This window comes from Camelus ferus, chromosome 9 (assembly GCF_009834535.1).
Source record: "Camelus ferus isolate YT-003-E chromosome 9, BCGSAC_Cfer_1.0, whole genome shotgun sequence".
NCBI classification, from domain to species: domain Eukaryota; kingdom Metazoa; phylum Chordata; class Mammalia; order Artiodactyla; family Camelidae; genus Camelus; species Camelus ferus.
The window spans coordinates 28,660,660-28,679,018 of record NC_045704.1 but is presented as its reverse complement, the minus strand read 5'-3'; the positions used below and the strand labels follow the sequence as shown (position 1 = coordinate 28,679,018).

The 18,359-nt window shown below is 35.3% G+C and overlaps 1 protein-coding gene across 1 annotated transcript in view; it reads left to right on the top strand.

The window, feature by feature from the left end:
- Positions 1-18,359, top strand: part of ITFG1 (integrin alpha FG-GAP repeat containing 1) — a 206,926-nt gene that overhangs the window by 65,667 nt on the left and 122,900 nt on the right. The window contains exons 7-8 of the mRNA XM_006191341.3: positions 5,028-5,089; positions 11,481-11,562. Coding sequence (XP_006191403.2) covers positions 5,028-5,089; positions 11,481-11,562 — 144 coding nt within the window. The remainder of the gene's footprint in view (positions 1-5,027; positions 5,090-11,480; positions 11,563-18,359) is intronic.

The following is an 18,359-nucleotide window of genomic DNA, read 5'->3' as shown; positions in this document are numbered from 1 at the left end:
TAACCCCTTTAAACTTTCAATTTTAGGGCACTTAACAGTCTCCCATCATCATTTGCTGCCAGCATCCACTTACTTGGGGTTTATTGTCTTCACCTAAGATTTTTATGTCCATATACAATCTGAAGTGAATAAATCTTACTTTTTTTTCCCTTACAACGAAAGTTCTGATAATGATTTAACTGATAAAGAAAGGCAGGGCAGGAGTAGGTTTACTGTTTACCCAGCATTAAGGGCCTCCAGTCTTGGAAAACTGTGTGCATGTGTTCTAGATTATGGTGCCTAAGTCTCTCTGTATTTTGTTTATACTCTCAAGTTAAAGGTAGTCAGAGCTCTCTGCAAGCATAGTGAATCTTCATTTGGGGCCCAGTGTGTCAAGATAGAAAGGGAAAGGATGTCTAGATAGAATTTTATGAACTTAAAAAGTGAAATTTTTAAATCATTCCTAGAAATTTAGACTTCTTTAGAATAATATCTTGTTAATGGAGACCCATTCAAACAGATTCCTCATGTCATCTTGCTAAATTTACTGCATCTGTATGGAATATTACTTGGCAATATTGTTTGGTAAAGGGACTATGAAAAGTTGGGTTGGTTCTCTTTGAACAAATATATAACCAAAGCAATTATCTATCAGAGGTTTTAATCTAGTACCTGTGACTCAAATTAAGTCTGCAGACATATTTTAAATTTTTTCCCCATACTACTTAAAATATTTTGAATTAGATTTCAGTTATATTTCTGTAGCAACAATTGGCTGGAGCTAAGTAGTTGCCATCCTCTTTGGTCAGTGTGGGGCTCTTTTGAGCTCCTCCCAGCCCTCTACTTATTGCTGTCTCTCCCATCCAGAGGTCTTGAGTCAGTTTGTATGCCCTGTGCCTTTTTACTGTTTGATCATCTTGGTGGTACCAGGACCTCTTAACTTACTTAAGTTAGGACCTCACACCTTAGATCGTTTGAGTTGATAACCCCTGAGCTACAGAATGCAATTAAACTGCTGCTGCGAAAGGGAAGAGTTGTTGGCATTAGCTGGTTTATCTTAATGATTTCAGCCATCATATGGCCTTCAGTGTACTGCTTTATGGATAAGTGGAAGCAGATGAAAGATAGTTTTATTCTGTACCCTTATGCTGCTCTTTCACTAATGTAACTGGGATTAAGAAAAACTGGACAGTACTACAGAACAGATGTAAACATGACCTTGGCAGATCCTCCTGGCTCAAGCATAGGAAAAGTTCAGATTACTGTTTCGAACCATGCTTTGTGAAAATGCTTCCAGAAAATACTGCAAATGTTTTATTAACTTTATTTTTTCCAAAATGAACCAAAATATTACCCCTCCAGAAATATAGGGACTGTCAAATCCAAGGAGAATTTCTTCATGCAGGAACTCCAAATGACATTAAGAATACTACTTTTTTTGTAATTTCCATTGGAATATTTTTCTTAAAATGTTGAGATGTCATACTGAAAGCCTACAGTGCCAGAAATCACAATTTTTAATCTCTTCCTTCGTACCGTAGTATATCAAGGAGGTGTTAGGTGCCCATTATTAATCATCAGCCTTTGTTTTGATTTTTCCTAACATAGGTTAGGTCACATTGTTGAACTTCCAATTTAAGTTTCTAAAACTCCTAAGGCTTCCTTTTGATGCCAGCATTAACCACGGGGTTCTTCATTTGAAAGGAAGGCTGTGCTGCACTTGGCAATGATTAAAATTTTAGCTTAATCCCTTCAAGTTATGAATGGAGATAAATGAAGCATAAACCATTTGTTTTTGCACACACTTACTTGATTATGTGTCTGTATTTTGAGGGGAAGAAACTGCATGTACATTGACTATTTCCAATATGTTACTTGTTAGAAGAATCTAATGAAAAAGGATTTGAGTTTCAGGTTTATATCTTCAATTTTTTACTAACACATAATGCGATCTTTTATTAAGGATTATTTCTTCAAGTGAATACCAGTGATGTCAGCTATCATCATATTGTTTCTATTAGCATTTTTAAAATTAGTTTTCAAGTTAAAAAAGGCAAATCCATATCCAGAATATATATCTACTCCTATAAAATTAATTGCTGCCACTTCTAGGGTAGATGAGATTCAGTGGAATCACCATACCCCCAACTCTTTATTCTGCCCTGCACCCCATCATCCCTGCCCCAACCCTCAACCCCTGCCTTGATCACACACTCTCAGAATATAGTCTCATACTTACTCTCCTGCAAGTACATGTTAGCTAGGTCCTGGACTTAATTCAGGCCATAGGGCCTTGTTCCCTTACATGTCCATCACATTCCTGGTCGGGTTATGTTATAACTTAACCCCACTTTTTGGCCTAGTGGACAGGAGAGAAGGTGGGATAGGCTGTAGGAAGGGGGAAGCATTTTGCCTAGTTGGGGCAGAAACTTTTTTATCATCCTTAGACAGGAGGGAATGCCAGCCTTTAACAGTCTACTTCTGCAGGCTCTGAAAACTCGTTCAACTGAATCTGGGGATTCAAGATTTTCAGATTCATCACCTAGATGTTCCTATCCTGTGGGTCACGTGTGATTCTTTCCCAACTAGGGCTCTAACCTTAACATAGCAGACCTGCTTAGATTGAGAATTTGACCTTCCTGGGAGCTCTTCTACTCTTACCGTTAAGTCCTGGTCTTAGTTAGCTTTCCCTGCCCTCCTGCTGCAGGAGGTGATAGCCTCTTTATATGTTCCCCAAGAGGCCTTCTGGCTTTCACACTTAGCTTTTAATTTCTCATCAGTCATGCTCAACCTTTGTATCTTTCCTCTATTTCCTCAGTTGAGCTTAGCAATAGCCATCTAATTCCAGTGTCTTTATAGTTACTGTTTATCTCATATTTCTCAAAAAGCCTTAAATATCACACCCAGAGGTGCATTTCCTTCCACCAGAATACTATCCCAAGACAGCACCAGTAAGAGTTAGTGTGGCTATCTGTGTGTTGCTTATCCCCAGTGAAGGAATCCTTATTGCCAGCACCGTGATAGGTGATCCAACTCCAAAATCTTTGTATCTGCTTTCTCACATCACTTTTGGTATCAACTGTTGTAGGTAGGGTTCCCTGAGAAGCAGACTCTGGGATGGAGGTTAGTGTACAAGAAGCTTGGTTTCAGGGAGCGCTCTTGTAGCCAGTGGAAGGGAAGCGAAGGAAGCAGAGGTGGGCTATGATTCAGTGCCAATAAACTCTTGAGCTGACCTTGGGACGTCTGAATGTGGAATGGCCCTGCCGAGTTATCCTGAGCTGCGATGAGGGAATCTAATCTTATGCCTACAGTTTTATTGAGTACATTTCCTTTAATTTTACTGTGTAAATTACTCTTAACCATGTGGGAGTGGAAGAACTTTATTGCTTTGTTGACTATAATTTTTTTAGCTATTATTCCATTCAAAGTCTGAGGCATGATTCTTCATATTGAATTGTTAATAATTAATTGGCTCTATTTTTATTTCTCCCATAATGAATTTTTTTCTATAACCTCTTTACGTAATTGAATGATGAGATGAAATTTTTTAAAAATCTATTTTATAAGGTACTTCCAGTCCCTCATCTCACTTTACTATTTTTCAAAGTCTTAATAAGTAGCTAGTGAAGCTACGAAAATAGAATCAGCAAACATCAGTACAGGAGTAGCAGGAAATGAGCCTGGAAATGTAGGTGGGAAATGTAGGTGGGAAATGTAGGTGGGAAACGCACATGCCAGATGATGAGGTTTTCCCTGTGTGTCCTGGAAGAGAAAGAATGAGAGCAGATTTGCAATTTTGTTTTTCAACCGTACTGACGGCAATGTGGAGGACACATGGGAGATGGAGAGAAAATCGGTTGTAGGTCCATCATCACACACATCTCAGATATTTTTGGGGAGTTTTCCTAGATGAGTATGGAAGTAAACAGTTCATTGGGAGTATATATGTTCAGATTAAAGAAATTGTCTTTGTAAAAGACTACATTTCTGTATCCATAGGCAAAGCATCCTGAGTGTGGTGAAAATAAGTGCTAAGATATTTGATACATTGACATAGACAGTTGTTCCAGTTACTCAGAGTCAGGAGTTTTGAGTTCAGCTAATAATAAAAGTGAGCAAATTACTTAGTTCTCAAAGGATTCTATGAAAATCTTTATTATTATAATTATTACATAAGTTAGCTTCATTAAATTCATATGAGATCTTTACAGAAAGCATAATATGAATGATAGTTTTTTAAGCATACTTAATGAGAGGAAAAAAACCTTTTCTTTAAAATACTCTTGGTCTTCACACCACTTTGAATGTTTTTAAGCACAAAAGAGTACTGTCATTTTAATATTCCTATGAGTCAACTCATCATTTTTAAAACTTCTGTATTCATTAAGTAAAATTGTCATCATGCAAGCATAATAAATACTGCTTCTAGAATAGACTTGCCATTCACCTGGCCTTTGCACTAACAGATTGATTTAACTGTCAATGTACTGTATTTCAAGAAAATTTTATTAAAATTCTTGCATTTTCCAATAAAATAAACTTTTTTTAGTTGGAATCTGTGAAGACAATTCTACTCAAAATTTGACATACAATTTATTAGTCACTTAATATGAGTGCTACTGATTGTGGGTCCTGTAATACTGTTATTTAAAATAATGCTGAAACCTGATATGTATAGTGATATATAGTTAACTACTGCTTTTAGCATGAGAAAGCAAAATCTGATTATGATCAGAACATCTTAAAAATACAGTCTACCTTAGATTTAAAATGTGTAAGATAAAAAAAGTAGTACACATAATTAGTCTTAGAAATAAATAATGCTTTTGGAGGACTAATACCAAAGCTCCCTTTAAATACGTTTTCTTTAATTATACTAATACAGGGTTATCCGCTGTGTTCTCTTTGATGAATCAAGCTAGTTAAAATATAATTTAAAATATGTTTAAGTACAACTATATTACAACAATTTCTTTGTATTATATTTCTTTCTTTTTTAAATGTACACATCAGTAACAAAACTTACAATTCTATTATTTTCCTTCTAGATTTATTCCTCACGACATTGTCTGCCTCTGGTACCTTCCAGTTTGAGATATGGGAAAATTTGGTAAGAAATCATTTCTTTGAAGTGTTTTGAAATGATAGCTTTCAGTAAAAGCACACAATTTTAAAAAATAAAATGAAACTAATCACTTGGTCGGTTGGTTTCAACAATAAATAGAACAATTTTAAGAGCTTTTGGTTGCATTGCTGCATTCAAACTACTGAATATTGCTGAAGGAGATGATTCATTCAGCATCAATTCCTCTGCAGGTTTTTAGGCATGACTGCCAATTAAACCAATCAGTCTGCCCTAATGCGCATGTTAACAGGGCCCCTGCTAGGCTGTCAGCTGTTGAGAGAGATGCCTGTCATTTAATTTGTCAGCATGATGGTTTATTAAAGAAAACTCCTTTTAAAAGGCTAATTTTTCCTCCTTGCCTTAAGGCTTACATAAAAAAATAAGAACAACAGACACTAAATTTACTGCCAAGTTGACCAGGATTAAGGAGTCTTTACCAATATAGTTTTTAATAGCAAGTAGAATATTCCCAAACTGGTATCACGGTTTTGTTTTATTTTATTTTTAGCTTGATGTGAATTATATGAAAGATTAATTAATGAAGAATAGACTACTTGAAATTTTAAAGTTGAATTTCAGGTATATAATAGAGGACAAGATTTGAAGACAGGCTAAATTGGCCACCTGAGTGACATTCATCAGGTAACAGTCAAGTATGAAACCTCACTTTCCTCATATGGAAAATGAGTTTAAGAGTATCTGCTTCATAGAATGTTTGTGAAGATTAAATGAAACACTGTGTAAAGTGCCTGGCACACAGAAGGCACTTAACCAAATTTTAGTTTTAGATCACTTGATTTCCCATCTCTTTATTCTTAATTGTTTTTTATTCAATCCAAATTAAACCGGTAACATTTTGTAGATTTTTGTTAAAATACTGATGAAAATTAAGCAGATCTTAAAAAGTGTGAAGCACAAGTCTGTGGAAGGAGATTGATTATCAGCCATCTCTCATAGCATGGTCATGACCCAGATTTCTGCATGGAAGGAAACTAGAATGAAGAGAGGAGCTTTGTTTAAAAAAGATTAGGGCTTTTAAATACTACCTACTTCCAAACTAAGCAGTTTGGTCTTTTTTTTTTTTTTTAATAAGGCAAGGAAAAGGAAGAAAGACATCTAAACCAGAAAGATTTATCTTTGTTTAATGTACTACATTTTTTAAAATGTAGTTGTGATTATTTTTCTGATGATAGAAATATGGTGGTTATATTAATGATGACTATAAATGAAATCTTCCACTAGTGGAGGATATTTATTTTCAGGTGTCCCTGAAGACAATATTTCAAGTGAATCTTGAGGTGTTAGAAAATGAGGTAATCAGTCATTTGATTGATTAGTATCCATCTGGGGGAGAAAAGCCTTATTACAAATAAATATAATATGTATATATAATTATGGAATACTTACAAGTATATTATGTACTCTCAGCCCAGGCTGATTTAAAGGTAATAAAGTGAAGCAACTCAATAAGAGAACCTTCTTCATGAAGAGACTAGGTCTTTTTTCTCTTTATTATTATTTTCTTTAAAGATAATTAAAAATTGACTATTGGACAGTAGTGACTAAGGGATTTTCTTGCTGTAAAACAGCTGTGTCAATAAGGTTCTTATGTTAACAATAAAATAGAAGTCATTAGTACAAATTAAGAATTATAGACTCAAAATTAACTAGTTCAGATAAACTGCAGGTTTTGTAAAAGGATCATTTTTAATTAGCGATTAGGCAAACAGTTTGCAGTAACACACTAATTGACAAAAAAACAAAAACAACCCAAACCCTGTAAAACCATATTAGCTAATAAAAGGATATATGCTGCCAGAAATCTTTTCAGAGTGTCAGTTGTAGGCACAGCTGCATGGTAGAGGCTCTGGGAGATCAGAAGTGAACAGAAGACCGGGAGGAAGGCTAAGATGTGAGTGTAGCAGCTATGACTGTATGATGTGAGGTCCAAACCTCATGCTGCAGGGAGTTAAAAGGACAAAGCAGTTGCTTCCATTTGGTCTGCCCAGGATCATCAGAGAAGGCTTCCAGAAAGATGTGGTATTTGAAATGGCTGGCAGAGATGAGCAGGATTTTAGTGGTTAGAAGTGAGAAAAAAGGAAAGGGTGAGCAAGGACATGCACAGGAAACACAGGACATATTCAGAGAATAGAAAGCGGCTGGTTTGGGCTAGAATATTTCAAGTTACTAGAAGGTAAGATTAGAAGAATTAGTTTAGACAGATCAGCAAAGGCCTTGACTCCTAAACTGAGTAATTTGATGATCTTTTAAAAATTTACTGAGAAGCTTAATTCCTGAAGATTTTAGGACTGAGAGTGAGGTAAATACAGCCTTCATGATAGCCATTAATCTGGATACTGCATATCAGATAGATTAGCATGGGAAATCTGGAGGTGGGGAGATAGGTGGAATTTACCTGAGAATGAGGTGGTTGATTAAAGGAGTAAAATGTTGGGAATGGACAAGAAGGGATAGCTATGAGAAGACAGGGTGACCATTAATGCAAGGGTAACATGTGTTTTATGGTGGTGACCAGTAACAGAGAAGACACAAGAAGTGTCTAATTTGGGGCAGGAAAAAAATTATTTTGTATAAGAGACTTATCAAGGAAATGATTAGAACTCAGGAAGAAGTAGGTAAGAATCATGAAGAAAAAGAGTTAAGAGAAGAATGGCAAAGCCAGACTCTTGGACAACACCCACCACACTTTATGTTAGAAACTTTTCAGTGTTGGCACTTATTGCCATTTTAGGCCAGATGATGCTTTATTGTAGATGTCTGTCCTGTGCGTTCTAGATTGTTTAGCAGTATCCCTGGCCACTACTCACTTAGATGCTGGTAGCCGCCTCCCAGTGGTAACAATCAAAAATGTCTCCAGACGTCTCCCAATGTCCTCTCAAGAGCAAAATCACCTCCAGTAGGGAACCATTGCTTTAGGTGAATAAAGAGGGAGACACATGATAGTCGTCATATGTTGCTTCCTGATCATTCTTTAACCTTATAAATATGACAGTTTTAACACTAAATATTGAAATCTGCAAGCCAAAGCATAGGTAGTCATCCATGAAAAGATACTTGTTACAACATAGCACTTGTGTTAGAATTCAAGCAGAAAATGACTGATGGTCTCACTTGTCAATGACAGTGTGTTAGCTGCTTCAGTGGTGGGTAGCAGAAATAATAGCATTACGACTAGTATTCCCACTTATTAGTAGTCAGTTAACTAAGTACATATTTGTCCATGTGCTGTGCTAATAAGTACATTTATGTGGGTTATTTTACCAGTCCTCACAAAAACCTTGTAAAAATTCATTTTAGAGATAAGTAAATGGATGCTTACATTAGAACTAACTTATTCAGACCTCAAGGCTAGCAAACAGTGGAGCTGGAGTTGAGCTAAGAAATCTGTCTCTAAAACTTGTACCCTTAAGTCATTGCATAATCATTCCAGAAACCAAGTAGTTGAAAGAAAAGGTAAAGGACATAGCTGTAGCAGAACCCCTAGCGAGTTGGCCCAAGTTGGGATTGCAGGACTGCACTGAAGGCCAGTAAGAGCAACATGGTAAAGAATGGGACAGAGTGGAGTCAGTGAGTCTCAAATAGCAGCCCATGAAAAAAATACTTAGAGCTCATAAGCACAGGACTGCCATTATAAAAATATCTTGTAAGTGCCCGTTAACCTTACATTTTGCAGAACACTTCCTAATCTATCATTCCATTGATCCTCTCTAGAACCCTGCAAGTAGACAGTACATTTATCCCCTCTCTAACAGGTAAAGAACCGCGACCCAGTGCAGTAAGTGGCTGTTCCAAAGTGATACAACTTATCAGTGAAAGCAGGACTGGAACCCATGCCATCTAGCTGCATGTCTACTGCCCTTTCTACCAAACTACTCTGTTGTCTCAGTATAAAAGTATTGATCATGTTTGTCTTGCCTAAATTAAATAGGTACATAGCAGCTGCATCTTTGAAAATAAATGTAGTCGTGCATCACTGTAAAATGTGTTACCTAATAAGAGTAATAACAGTGATGAAGCTTATTGAATCATTTTTATCAAATACTAAATGTGTTCATGACACTAATCTGAATGGTAACAAAGTTATATAGGTTTGTACTGCCAAGTGGAGTAAAAGGACGAGTATTGATAACGATGGGAAGGTTAATTCAATGAAGTAATTATCTTTTCCCCCAGTTATGTCACATACATAATGTATTCTGCATGCTCTCCCTGTAGCAAGAATATACGATTCTCTTTTTCTAGCTATTAGGAGAAGGTATTGTTCTTCATATGCTGCGGTTCATGGTGAATGTGGCATCTTTGACATGGGAGGCTGTCACCTGGGGATACTCACTGTTTCTTGAGGGAGATGCATTGTGAGATTTTACAGGCATACCTTGTCTTATTGTGCATCGCTTTATTACACTTCACAGATAATGCTTTTTATTTTTTTACAAATTGAAGGTTTGTGGCAGCCCTGTGTCAAGCAGATATTATCAGCACCATTTTTCCATTTGGTCACTTCATGTCTTCTCTGTCACATTTTGGTGATTCTCACAATATTTCAAACTTTTTTCCTTATTACTATATTTATTACGACAATCTTTGATCATTGATCTTTGATGTTACTCTTAGAAAACGATTACAACTTGCTAAAGGGTTAGGATGATAGCATTTTTTTTAGCAGTAAAATATTTTTTAATTAAAGTATGTACTTTTTTTGCACATAATGCTATTGCACACTAGATAGACTACAGTATAGTGTAAACATAACTTTCGTATATACTGGGAAACCAGAGTATTTGTGTGACTCATTTTATTGCAATACTCACTTTATCAAGGTGGTCTGGACCCAAATCTGCGGTATATCCAAAGTATGCCTGGATCTGGAAACATTTCTAAATACATTTTATTAAGTTTAACATAACTTCACTGGGATAATTCATTCACTTGAGTCAGTATAATAAGTTAATGTCCAACTTTATGCTATATGAGGCTGATGTATTTTTGGAGAGATTTTTCCATTCATTTAAGAATCATTATGTCCGTTCTGAACCCAATGCTGTGATCTTTCTAAAATGAAAAGGCACTTGATACTTCAGTCAGAAATGTAGCAACTTTGATACATCTCTAGGAGGTATAATTTTAGGTCCTCAGTAAGATTCCAGTCTTAAAACACTTATGTAAATAATTGTCTTAGATAAGACACAGAAAAATCATTCAAAAAGTGTATCAGATACGTTAGTAATGGTAGGAGAAATATGTTTCTTTCTGCAGGTGGATATTGGAGTGTTAAAATGGTTGGAAAATTGCCTATCACAAGACAGATCTTACTCATGAGCCTCAAGCATTTAGTCTTCATCCTTTCAATGTAGCAGTGCCTTTCTCTGTAAAGATTAGAAATGATTTCTTAGAAAAGTAATTTGCAGATCTGCGGTATCCCTACAGGAACAAAGAAGGAAAATGTTTTAAAATTTTAAAATATTTTAAAATATATAGGTATCTTATATAAAGTTTATAGGAATCAGGTTCAGTTTATCAAATAGTAAGTAGAGAAATCAAGATGAGAGCTCTACGTAAAACTGAGAGCTCGAAACCCAAATATAATATTTTGTTTTATCTTTCTTGGGTAGTAATCTAAAATTATAGAAAGGAAAGGCAGTAATTTAAAGAAATGCATATTGTTTTTGTAAGTCAGACAGATGCTCCATTCTGGAAAGAGTAACTACAGCAAAGGGTGTCTAATGGGTTCTCCTTTTTTGTTTAGCTTAGCTGCCTCTAGTTAGTACATGGCAGCTATTGTACTTTTTTGCTCCCTTTCTGATTGATACATAAACCTAGGTTGATGATGAATGGGCCATTTAAGGATGGGTGTCATTCTCATCTCATTTGAATATCTTTTTTAATTGTACCCCAGCAGAATCTTCTTCCCTTGAAATCTGTAAAACATAGCGTCTTTCCTACTTACTTGTACCACTTGTATGTTAACTTCAGAAACTCTATTTTCCTGACTTATCTCCCAGCTGGCCTGTAAGTTCTTTGAAGGGTAGGAACTATTTTTTTATACTTCTTTATATTCCCAAAACCTTCCACAGTACTTGGAAGTAGAAGACACTCATTCTGTCTGAAATCATGGTCATGATTTAGCAAAGGATATCATACCTGAATTGACAGCAAAGAAAGCACTCCCGCTGCACATCTTCATCAACACATAGCAGTTTCTTTTGTTTTATGTTAAAAGTGGAACTGAAAACAATTTTTTTGTAGTACAACAGAAGCCTTACATTATTTATTTCCCTGCTTTAATTAAAATGTTTCACACTTGACAAATGAATGGATTATGGTGATCTAATCCAAAATTTTCTGCCTTTAACAGGATGGAAATTTCTCTCTCAGTACCATATTTGAAAAACCTCAAAATATGGTGGTGGTTGGACAGTCAGCATTTGCAGACTTTGGTAAGATTATTTTTGTCTTTGAAAGTTTCCCTGTCTCTCTGACCTAGTCATATTAACTTCCTCTATCTGAAAATAACTTGAGTGTCTTCAGAACTATTACAGATTTAAGAGATGCCTATTCTAGTATTACACTAGCTTCTTTATGTCTTACAGGATTGTTTACGCCTGGTTGACAATTCCCAGGCTTCACCTACACCCCTGTATTTCTCCTTTACTTGAAGAATAAAGTGTGATCTCTTTAGGATGATCTGATACATAAGAGTTAGCATCAGATTTGGATATATAAATTTATGTATTATGAATTTTTAAAATAGGATTCAGTCTACAGAAAATGCTGACATTCTGTTAAGGTTTCTGTTTTCCCTTGAGTTTTACAGCTTTCTGTTGATGTTTAGTCGGCTACATCTGGCATTGCACACAAATTAATGTTTTCTCTAAGTCTGATTGTATGTATTTTTTTTGATAGAAGAAATATATCTGTATTTTTCTTATCTTTTTTGACTTTTCTTCTGTAAAGAAATACTACTTTATTTGTAGCAATTCTAGACCTTGATAGTCTGAGCCTACCTAGAAAAAGATTCAGCTCTAAACATACAGTTTAAAAGGGTGATACAGTAGGGTAAGACACAAAACACATTTTCTAGAGGATGACTGCTTAACTGTTAGAGGCATTTATGAGTTGCAGATCTCCCAGACACGAGGCCAGGGCCCAGCTAATAACCAGCAGCAGCCACTATGCATTAGCTAATTTCTATGGCTCAGGAACTGCTAGAGAGCTCTGTAAATGATACCTTTTGGACTACCAGTGCCCTGCTAACCTGTAAATCCAAAGGTCTTTTCTTGGTTATCCTCTTGTATCACATTTTAATATTGTCAACAGTCTCTGACCCTCTTTTAGTGCTCCTTTTTCTCCTTCCTTATCCCTCTGTCAAACACTCTGCACTCTCTTCCTTAGAGGGCTCATGCAGGTCTTAACCTCTTAGCTCTTGGAGGACTTTCAAACTTGCTTTGGTTTTATTCCTAAACTTCCATTTCATAAATATTCCAGCTTTATTGTCTTACTAACATTATTAATATAATGACTCTAAAGGATCTTAATATTCAAACCAGCTTTCTCTCCTGATTACCTATCCCTATGAAGAATAGTAGAGAAAAGAGTAATTTTTTTAGTCATTCTGCGGTTGTTGTTTTTTCTTTTTAACTCTGTTCTGGAGTCAAACCAATCACCACACTTACTGATTCTTTCTTTGCAGAGTTTTTCACATCTGCCCCTCTAATTATTGATGTATTTCAGCTCATACTCTTGTCTCCTGCCTGGTTTCCATCCTTAGAAAATCCAGCATTTCAAAACTGTTTAAATCTGCCTTTCTTTTGATATAAAAATCTCAGACATCTCAGAAATTCTAATACTCCTCCTCTGAATTCCTATTCCATGTCCAAGAAGCATTACCTTCTGCATATCCCATCAGACCAGGAGATTTTGTTTAACTTTACTTTTTTATTTAATTTTTTTATATAGTAGGACCTTGTGGTTTATTTCATATATAGTAGTTTGTATCTGCTAACCCCAAACTTTTTTTTTCTCCTTTTTCAGTTTTATTAGGTAGAATTATTGCAGTTCAACTGCACATACAGATTATATTGCATGTAAATACATATATACAGTATACTGCACATTTTTTTAGTTTACACATATGTACTAATTATTGTTTCTAAGAACAGATTAGATCTTTAGCTTTTTAAACTTACATAGTTATCAAAGGAATAAAGCCAATACAAAATAAGAATCAACAGAATGTAGTAATCCAATCATAAAGGACAGTCAAATGTGCCAGTTTGTTCTGACACGAGCAAAGTAAAAGCAACCAATTTAAACAGTTCTCTCTCTAACCTGCTGCTGGACTTTTGTCACACTCAGCCTACCTGCCCTGTCCCACCAAAGAAAGACAATACTATTATAAATTCTTGGTAATACTGAAATATTTTATATGCATACATTGCCGTAAGGCATGTAAAGTGAACAGACATTCTTAGACTATTCTCCTAACACAAGTCCATTTCGTTAGTGTTTCCTTTCCATTCCTTATCACTGGCGACTGCACTGCAATGGTTGCCATAGCGAAAGTGATGACTCCTGGAGTTTTTACTCCTAGCAAAGACTGTGAAACATCTATCTTGGTGAGTCATGGATGCCAGATGTGATTTTGAAAAATATTTTGAATGCTTTTTGATTGGAAGTGGTAATTTATATACAAGTTATAAAATTGCTACTTCAGAGTCTTGATTTTATACATACTCAGCATTTAAAGCAGACCGGGCTGTATTGCTTTCTTTTAAGATTACAAACATGAGGAAAAACTAGGACCCTGCATCCATGAAGTTTTTACATACAAGTTTGTATATGATAGACTCTTGCCTTTCTAGGTAAGAGTGTTTTTTAAGTAAAGCTATCTCTCTGACATATTATATGCTCAAAGCTACATTGTTGTTTTAGTTTTTTGATGGTGCATGGTATTATGATTGCATAATTATTTCTTTGAATATTAAATTTAAAGTATTTTAAAATTCTATAGGATAATATATTTTACATTATTACATTGCTATTTTGTCATTTAACAGATGATATTTTTAATACTGTATCTAATATAACCTGCAACTTAATTGGGACACTCATCTATCTAAGCCTGCCCTAATGGAATAGATCTGTGATAACCGGAGCAGCCCATATGTCTGCCCCATGAACTTCACCATGCATTTATCTCTTTGTTGGTTGATTGCCACAGTACTAGGAAAATGATCATTGCAGATTTTGCCTATTCTTAGACCTTCCAGTTACATACAGTCTGGGTAAGACTGAAAAGATGGTGAAATTTATTCCTCCCTGGTACATTACACCAGAGAGGAATACCCTACTGTCAGTCAGAGCAGTGTAGAGAATGCAGTCTCAGAGTCTGAGAATGAATTACGAAGATCCCTTTTCTAAATATCCTGCTCCATTTTTAAATCACTCAGCCTTCCTTTTCAACCCTATTTTCTTTGCAACTCTGCATTTTCATTCTATGCAAATGCCCCATTCATTGCTAAGCAAAAGCAGAGATGTGCTTCTAGGATGTAAGTAGGTATACAGCTCCCTCTGCTTAACCTTTACCTGCTAAAGAGTTGAGTGATGGGTCGCAGGGATAGGTAGATGATGGACAGATGGTGAATGGGTAGATGAAAGTGCCCTTGGCTACTTATTTCTTGTCCAGAGCAATCCATTCCCTTAGCTGCTCTCACAAAGCAATTCCATTTTCCTGTTCTGTTCCACAGTAGCAGGTCAGTACCCTTTTATTCTCTGTTACACATAAAGACAAATGGGTATTTTCTGTACCTAACCTGCCCTTGCCTGTCATTATACCCCACATGACTAATGTTTTCTTAATTTCATCAGTAGGAAAGTCTCAAGTTTTTGTTAATCAATGACAGTAAGGATTTAGGAGTTCAGTATTTTTCAAAGATTTGTTTACTTTTTTTTTCATAGTACTTAACAGTACTTATTATTTAGCAGGAATTCTTTTACAGGAAGTGTTTTACATTTATCTTGGTTAATCCTACCAAACCTCTCTGAGGGGAGCAGTATTATTTATCCTCATTATACAGATTTGGTGACAGGGGTTCAGATGTTAAGATACTTGCCCAAGGGCATAAAACTAAGAAGCAGCACAGCTAGCACGTGACCCTTGGCTCTGTCTCGGAAGCTGTGAGACATCCCTTTCTTTTGCATTAGTTCTTAAAATGCATGAGTATCCTTGTTGATGGTCTTCAGTGGTCACCTCCTGGTAAGCATTGTTTCAGTTTTTTTAAACCAGATAATATGCTGATGGTGAATTTTTTCCTTCTGCTCCCTACATTTTCTGTTGGCATTTTCCTTTATTATTTTTAGAATTTTCATACTATCTGACCATTCTCCCAAGTCATTATTCATCTTGAAATTTTGATTATATATATATCAGTAATTCTAGAATATATAATGCTTTTGGATTCCAGGAAAAAAATCAAAACCAAGCATTGGTGACTTTGATACAAAATTCACTATACAGTAGTATCTCTTGAATTCAGACAGCTTTTCAGAATATCTATCAAGTATAATAAATTTATAGTTTTTTATTAGTATGAAGTCATTCTACAGTTAACTTTCTGAGTATGTGTAGAAGGTCATTTTCTAGAAATAAGCTCTTTGAATTATCTTTGATTTTGACTTTTCCCCCTGTAAACTTTTAGATGTTTACAGTTTTGCAGCCATGTATCTGTAATTTTCAGTTTTCACAACTCTGACTCACTTCTAAATTGTGACTCATTATTTGAGACCAGGATCTCTCTAAATTTATGTAAACACATTCTTTCTTAAACATTCACTAATAACTGTATAAAAATTCTTTATGTCCTCTCCTAGTTCATATATGTTAAATCAACAATTTTTCCCTCATATTATACAAATGATTTCTTTTTCTATCCTCCTTTGAAATAGTAGTCTTCATTTGAAAGATCTGCTTATATCTGATCTCCTACTTCTCGTATTTCCTACAATCTTTTTAACATAAGCTACCAGTTTTAAAACATTTTATGATAAAAAATGGAGGAAGCAGAGACCATAAATTTAATAGATGGTACAAAGACACTTTTTGAAATCAGTCACCAACCTAGTAAAAGTGGTTGAGGGCTTACAGAGTAAGTATAATGTATTTTTTATTTTAAATCTATTAGAAATCACCTATAGCAGTTAGTACTGTTTTGCTATTAAATATTTGTCATAGGCTTTAGAATCACATAGATTTAGATTCAAATTTCAGTTCCAGGTAAGTTACTCAAACTCTTTTACTATTTCCTCATGTATAATATGAGATCATAGCTAGGTTGTGGTAAACATAAAATAAAGTGGTATTGCAGGTCCTTTAGTGCCTTGCACACAGTACATGCTGAATAAACATGAGGTGCAATAATAATAATATTTTAGACCATCTATTCATAGTTTAATGTCCTCTTTATTCAGCATATTCTTTAAAGATACAAGAGAGAAGGAGTTCCAAATCCTTCTCTAGAGCTTTTTTCCCCTCTGCTGCTCCCAGAACATCTACCTACAATTCCTCTTCCTGTTCACTTCTCCCTGTACTTCTCAAACCACCAAACCCCATGGGGTCTTATCTCCTTCATACCTCTTAAAACTGTCCTTTCCTATGGTTACGTCTTTAATCGTCTCTCTCCTAGCTTACTGAAAGATTACAGATGTTCCAACTTGTACCTCTCCAAATCATTCTGCACTCTGGAGTGCTACTTCTGCACAAAATGAATCTGAAATCTTAAAATCCTTCAGTGGCTCCCTGTGCCCTTAGGGTAAGGTCCAGTCTTTGCTGTGTACACCAGGTCCTTTTAGATCTGGCTTCTGTTTACTTATCTATAACGAGACTTCACAGACATGCTGGTCTATGTACAGTTCTCTAAATATATCATACTCCTTTTTCTATTTCACTTCCAGGCCTTAGTATGTGGGATTCCCTTTGCCTAGAATCCCCTTCCACCTCTTTTCACCCACCTAATTCCTAATCATCTTTCAGGGTTTAAGTAATAGTTATTTTTAAAAACACTATCCACAGTACCTGGCAAATTGCTGGATGGATAAACTGCTTACTTGATTGATTAGATGATTATGTCAGAGTTTCAAGTTAGAGTGACTTATAATTCCTTCTTCCTGCTGTTCCTGTTTTATTTTAGCACTTACCATACTCTGTTGTAATGAATTTTTTTTTAACTTCAGTTTCCCTCACTTACCTAGGAGTTCCTCAGAGAGAGAGAGAGCGCATGACTTTTCACATTTATATTTCAATGTCTAGAATAGTGGCTGGCACATAGTAAATGCTTAGTAAATGTTTAATAAATAATTCCTTTGAAAGGAATCTGCTTTTAAATTTTTAATTTTATTGAGGTATAATTTGCATAGCACAAAATGCTCCCATTTTAAGTGTAGAGTTCATATTGTAAGTGTAGAGTTCAGCAAGCTTTAATAGACTGTGGGAAAGTTGTGTAACCATGACCACAATCCCAATTTTGGAATACTTCCATTAACCCAAAAAGTTCCCTCATGCCCATATGTATACTCCTAGACAACCCAGCCCCAAACAACCACTAAAACACTTTTTTTCCAGTTTAAAATATATACAAGGTACAATTTAACACTTTAACAATTTTTTTAATTCTTACTTTTTATTGAGGTGTAGTCGATTTACAGTGTTAGTTTCAGGTGTACAGCAAAGCGATTCAGTTATACATATACATACATACATTTTTTTTTCAGATTCTTTTACGTTACAGGTCATTATAAGAATTATAGTTCCTTGTGCTGTACAGTAGGTCCTTCTTGTTTATCTGTTTTACATATAATAATGTGTATCTGTTAATCTCAAACTCCTAATCTAGCCAGTGTACAATTTAGCGGCATAAATTACATTCACTCTGTTATGCAACCATCTCCGCTACCTATTTGCAAAACTTTTCATCAGCCCATGCAGAAACTACATAATTACTAAGCCATTATTCCTCGTTCCTCCTCTTTCCCAGCCCTTAATAAGCTCTTATCTACTTTCCATCTCAATGAATTTGCCTATTCTAGATACTTCATGTAAGTGGAATCATATAGTATTTGTCCTTTGGTATCTGGTTTATTTCACTTGGCGTAATGTTTTTAAGGTTCATCCAGGTTCTAGCAAGTATCAAAATAAATTTATTTCTTTTGATTATCCATTCATCTGTTGATAAACTCAAGT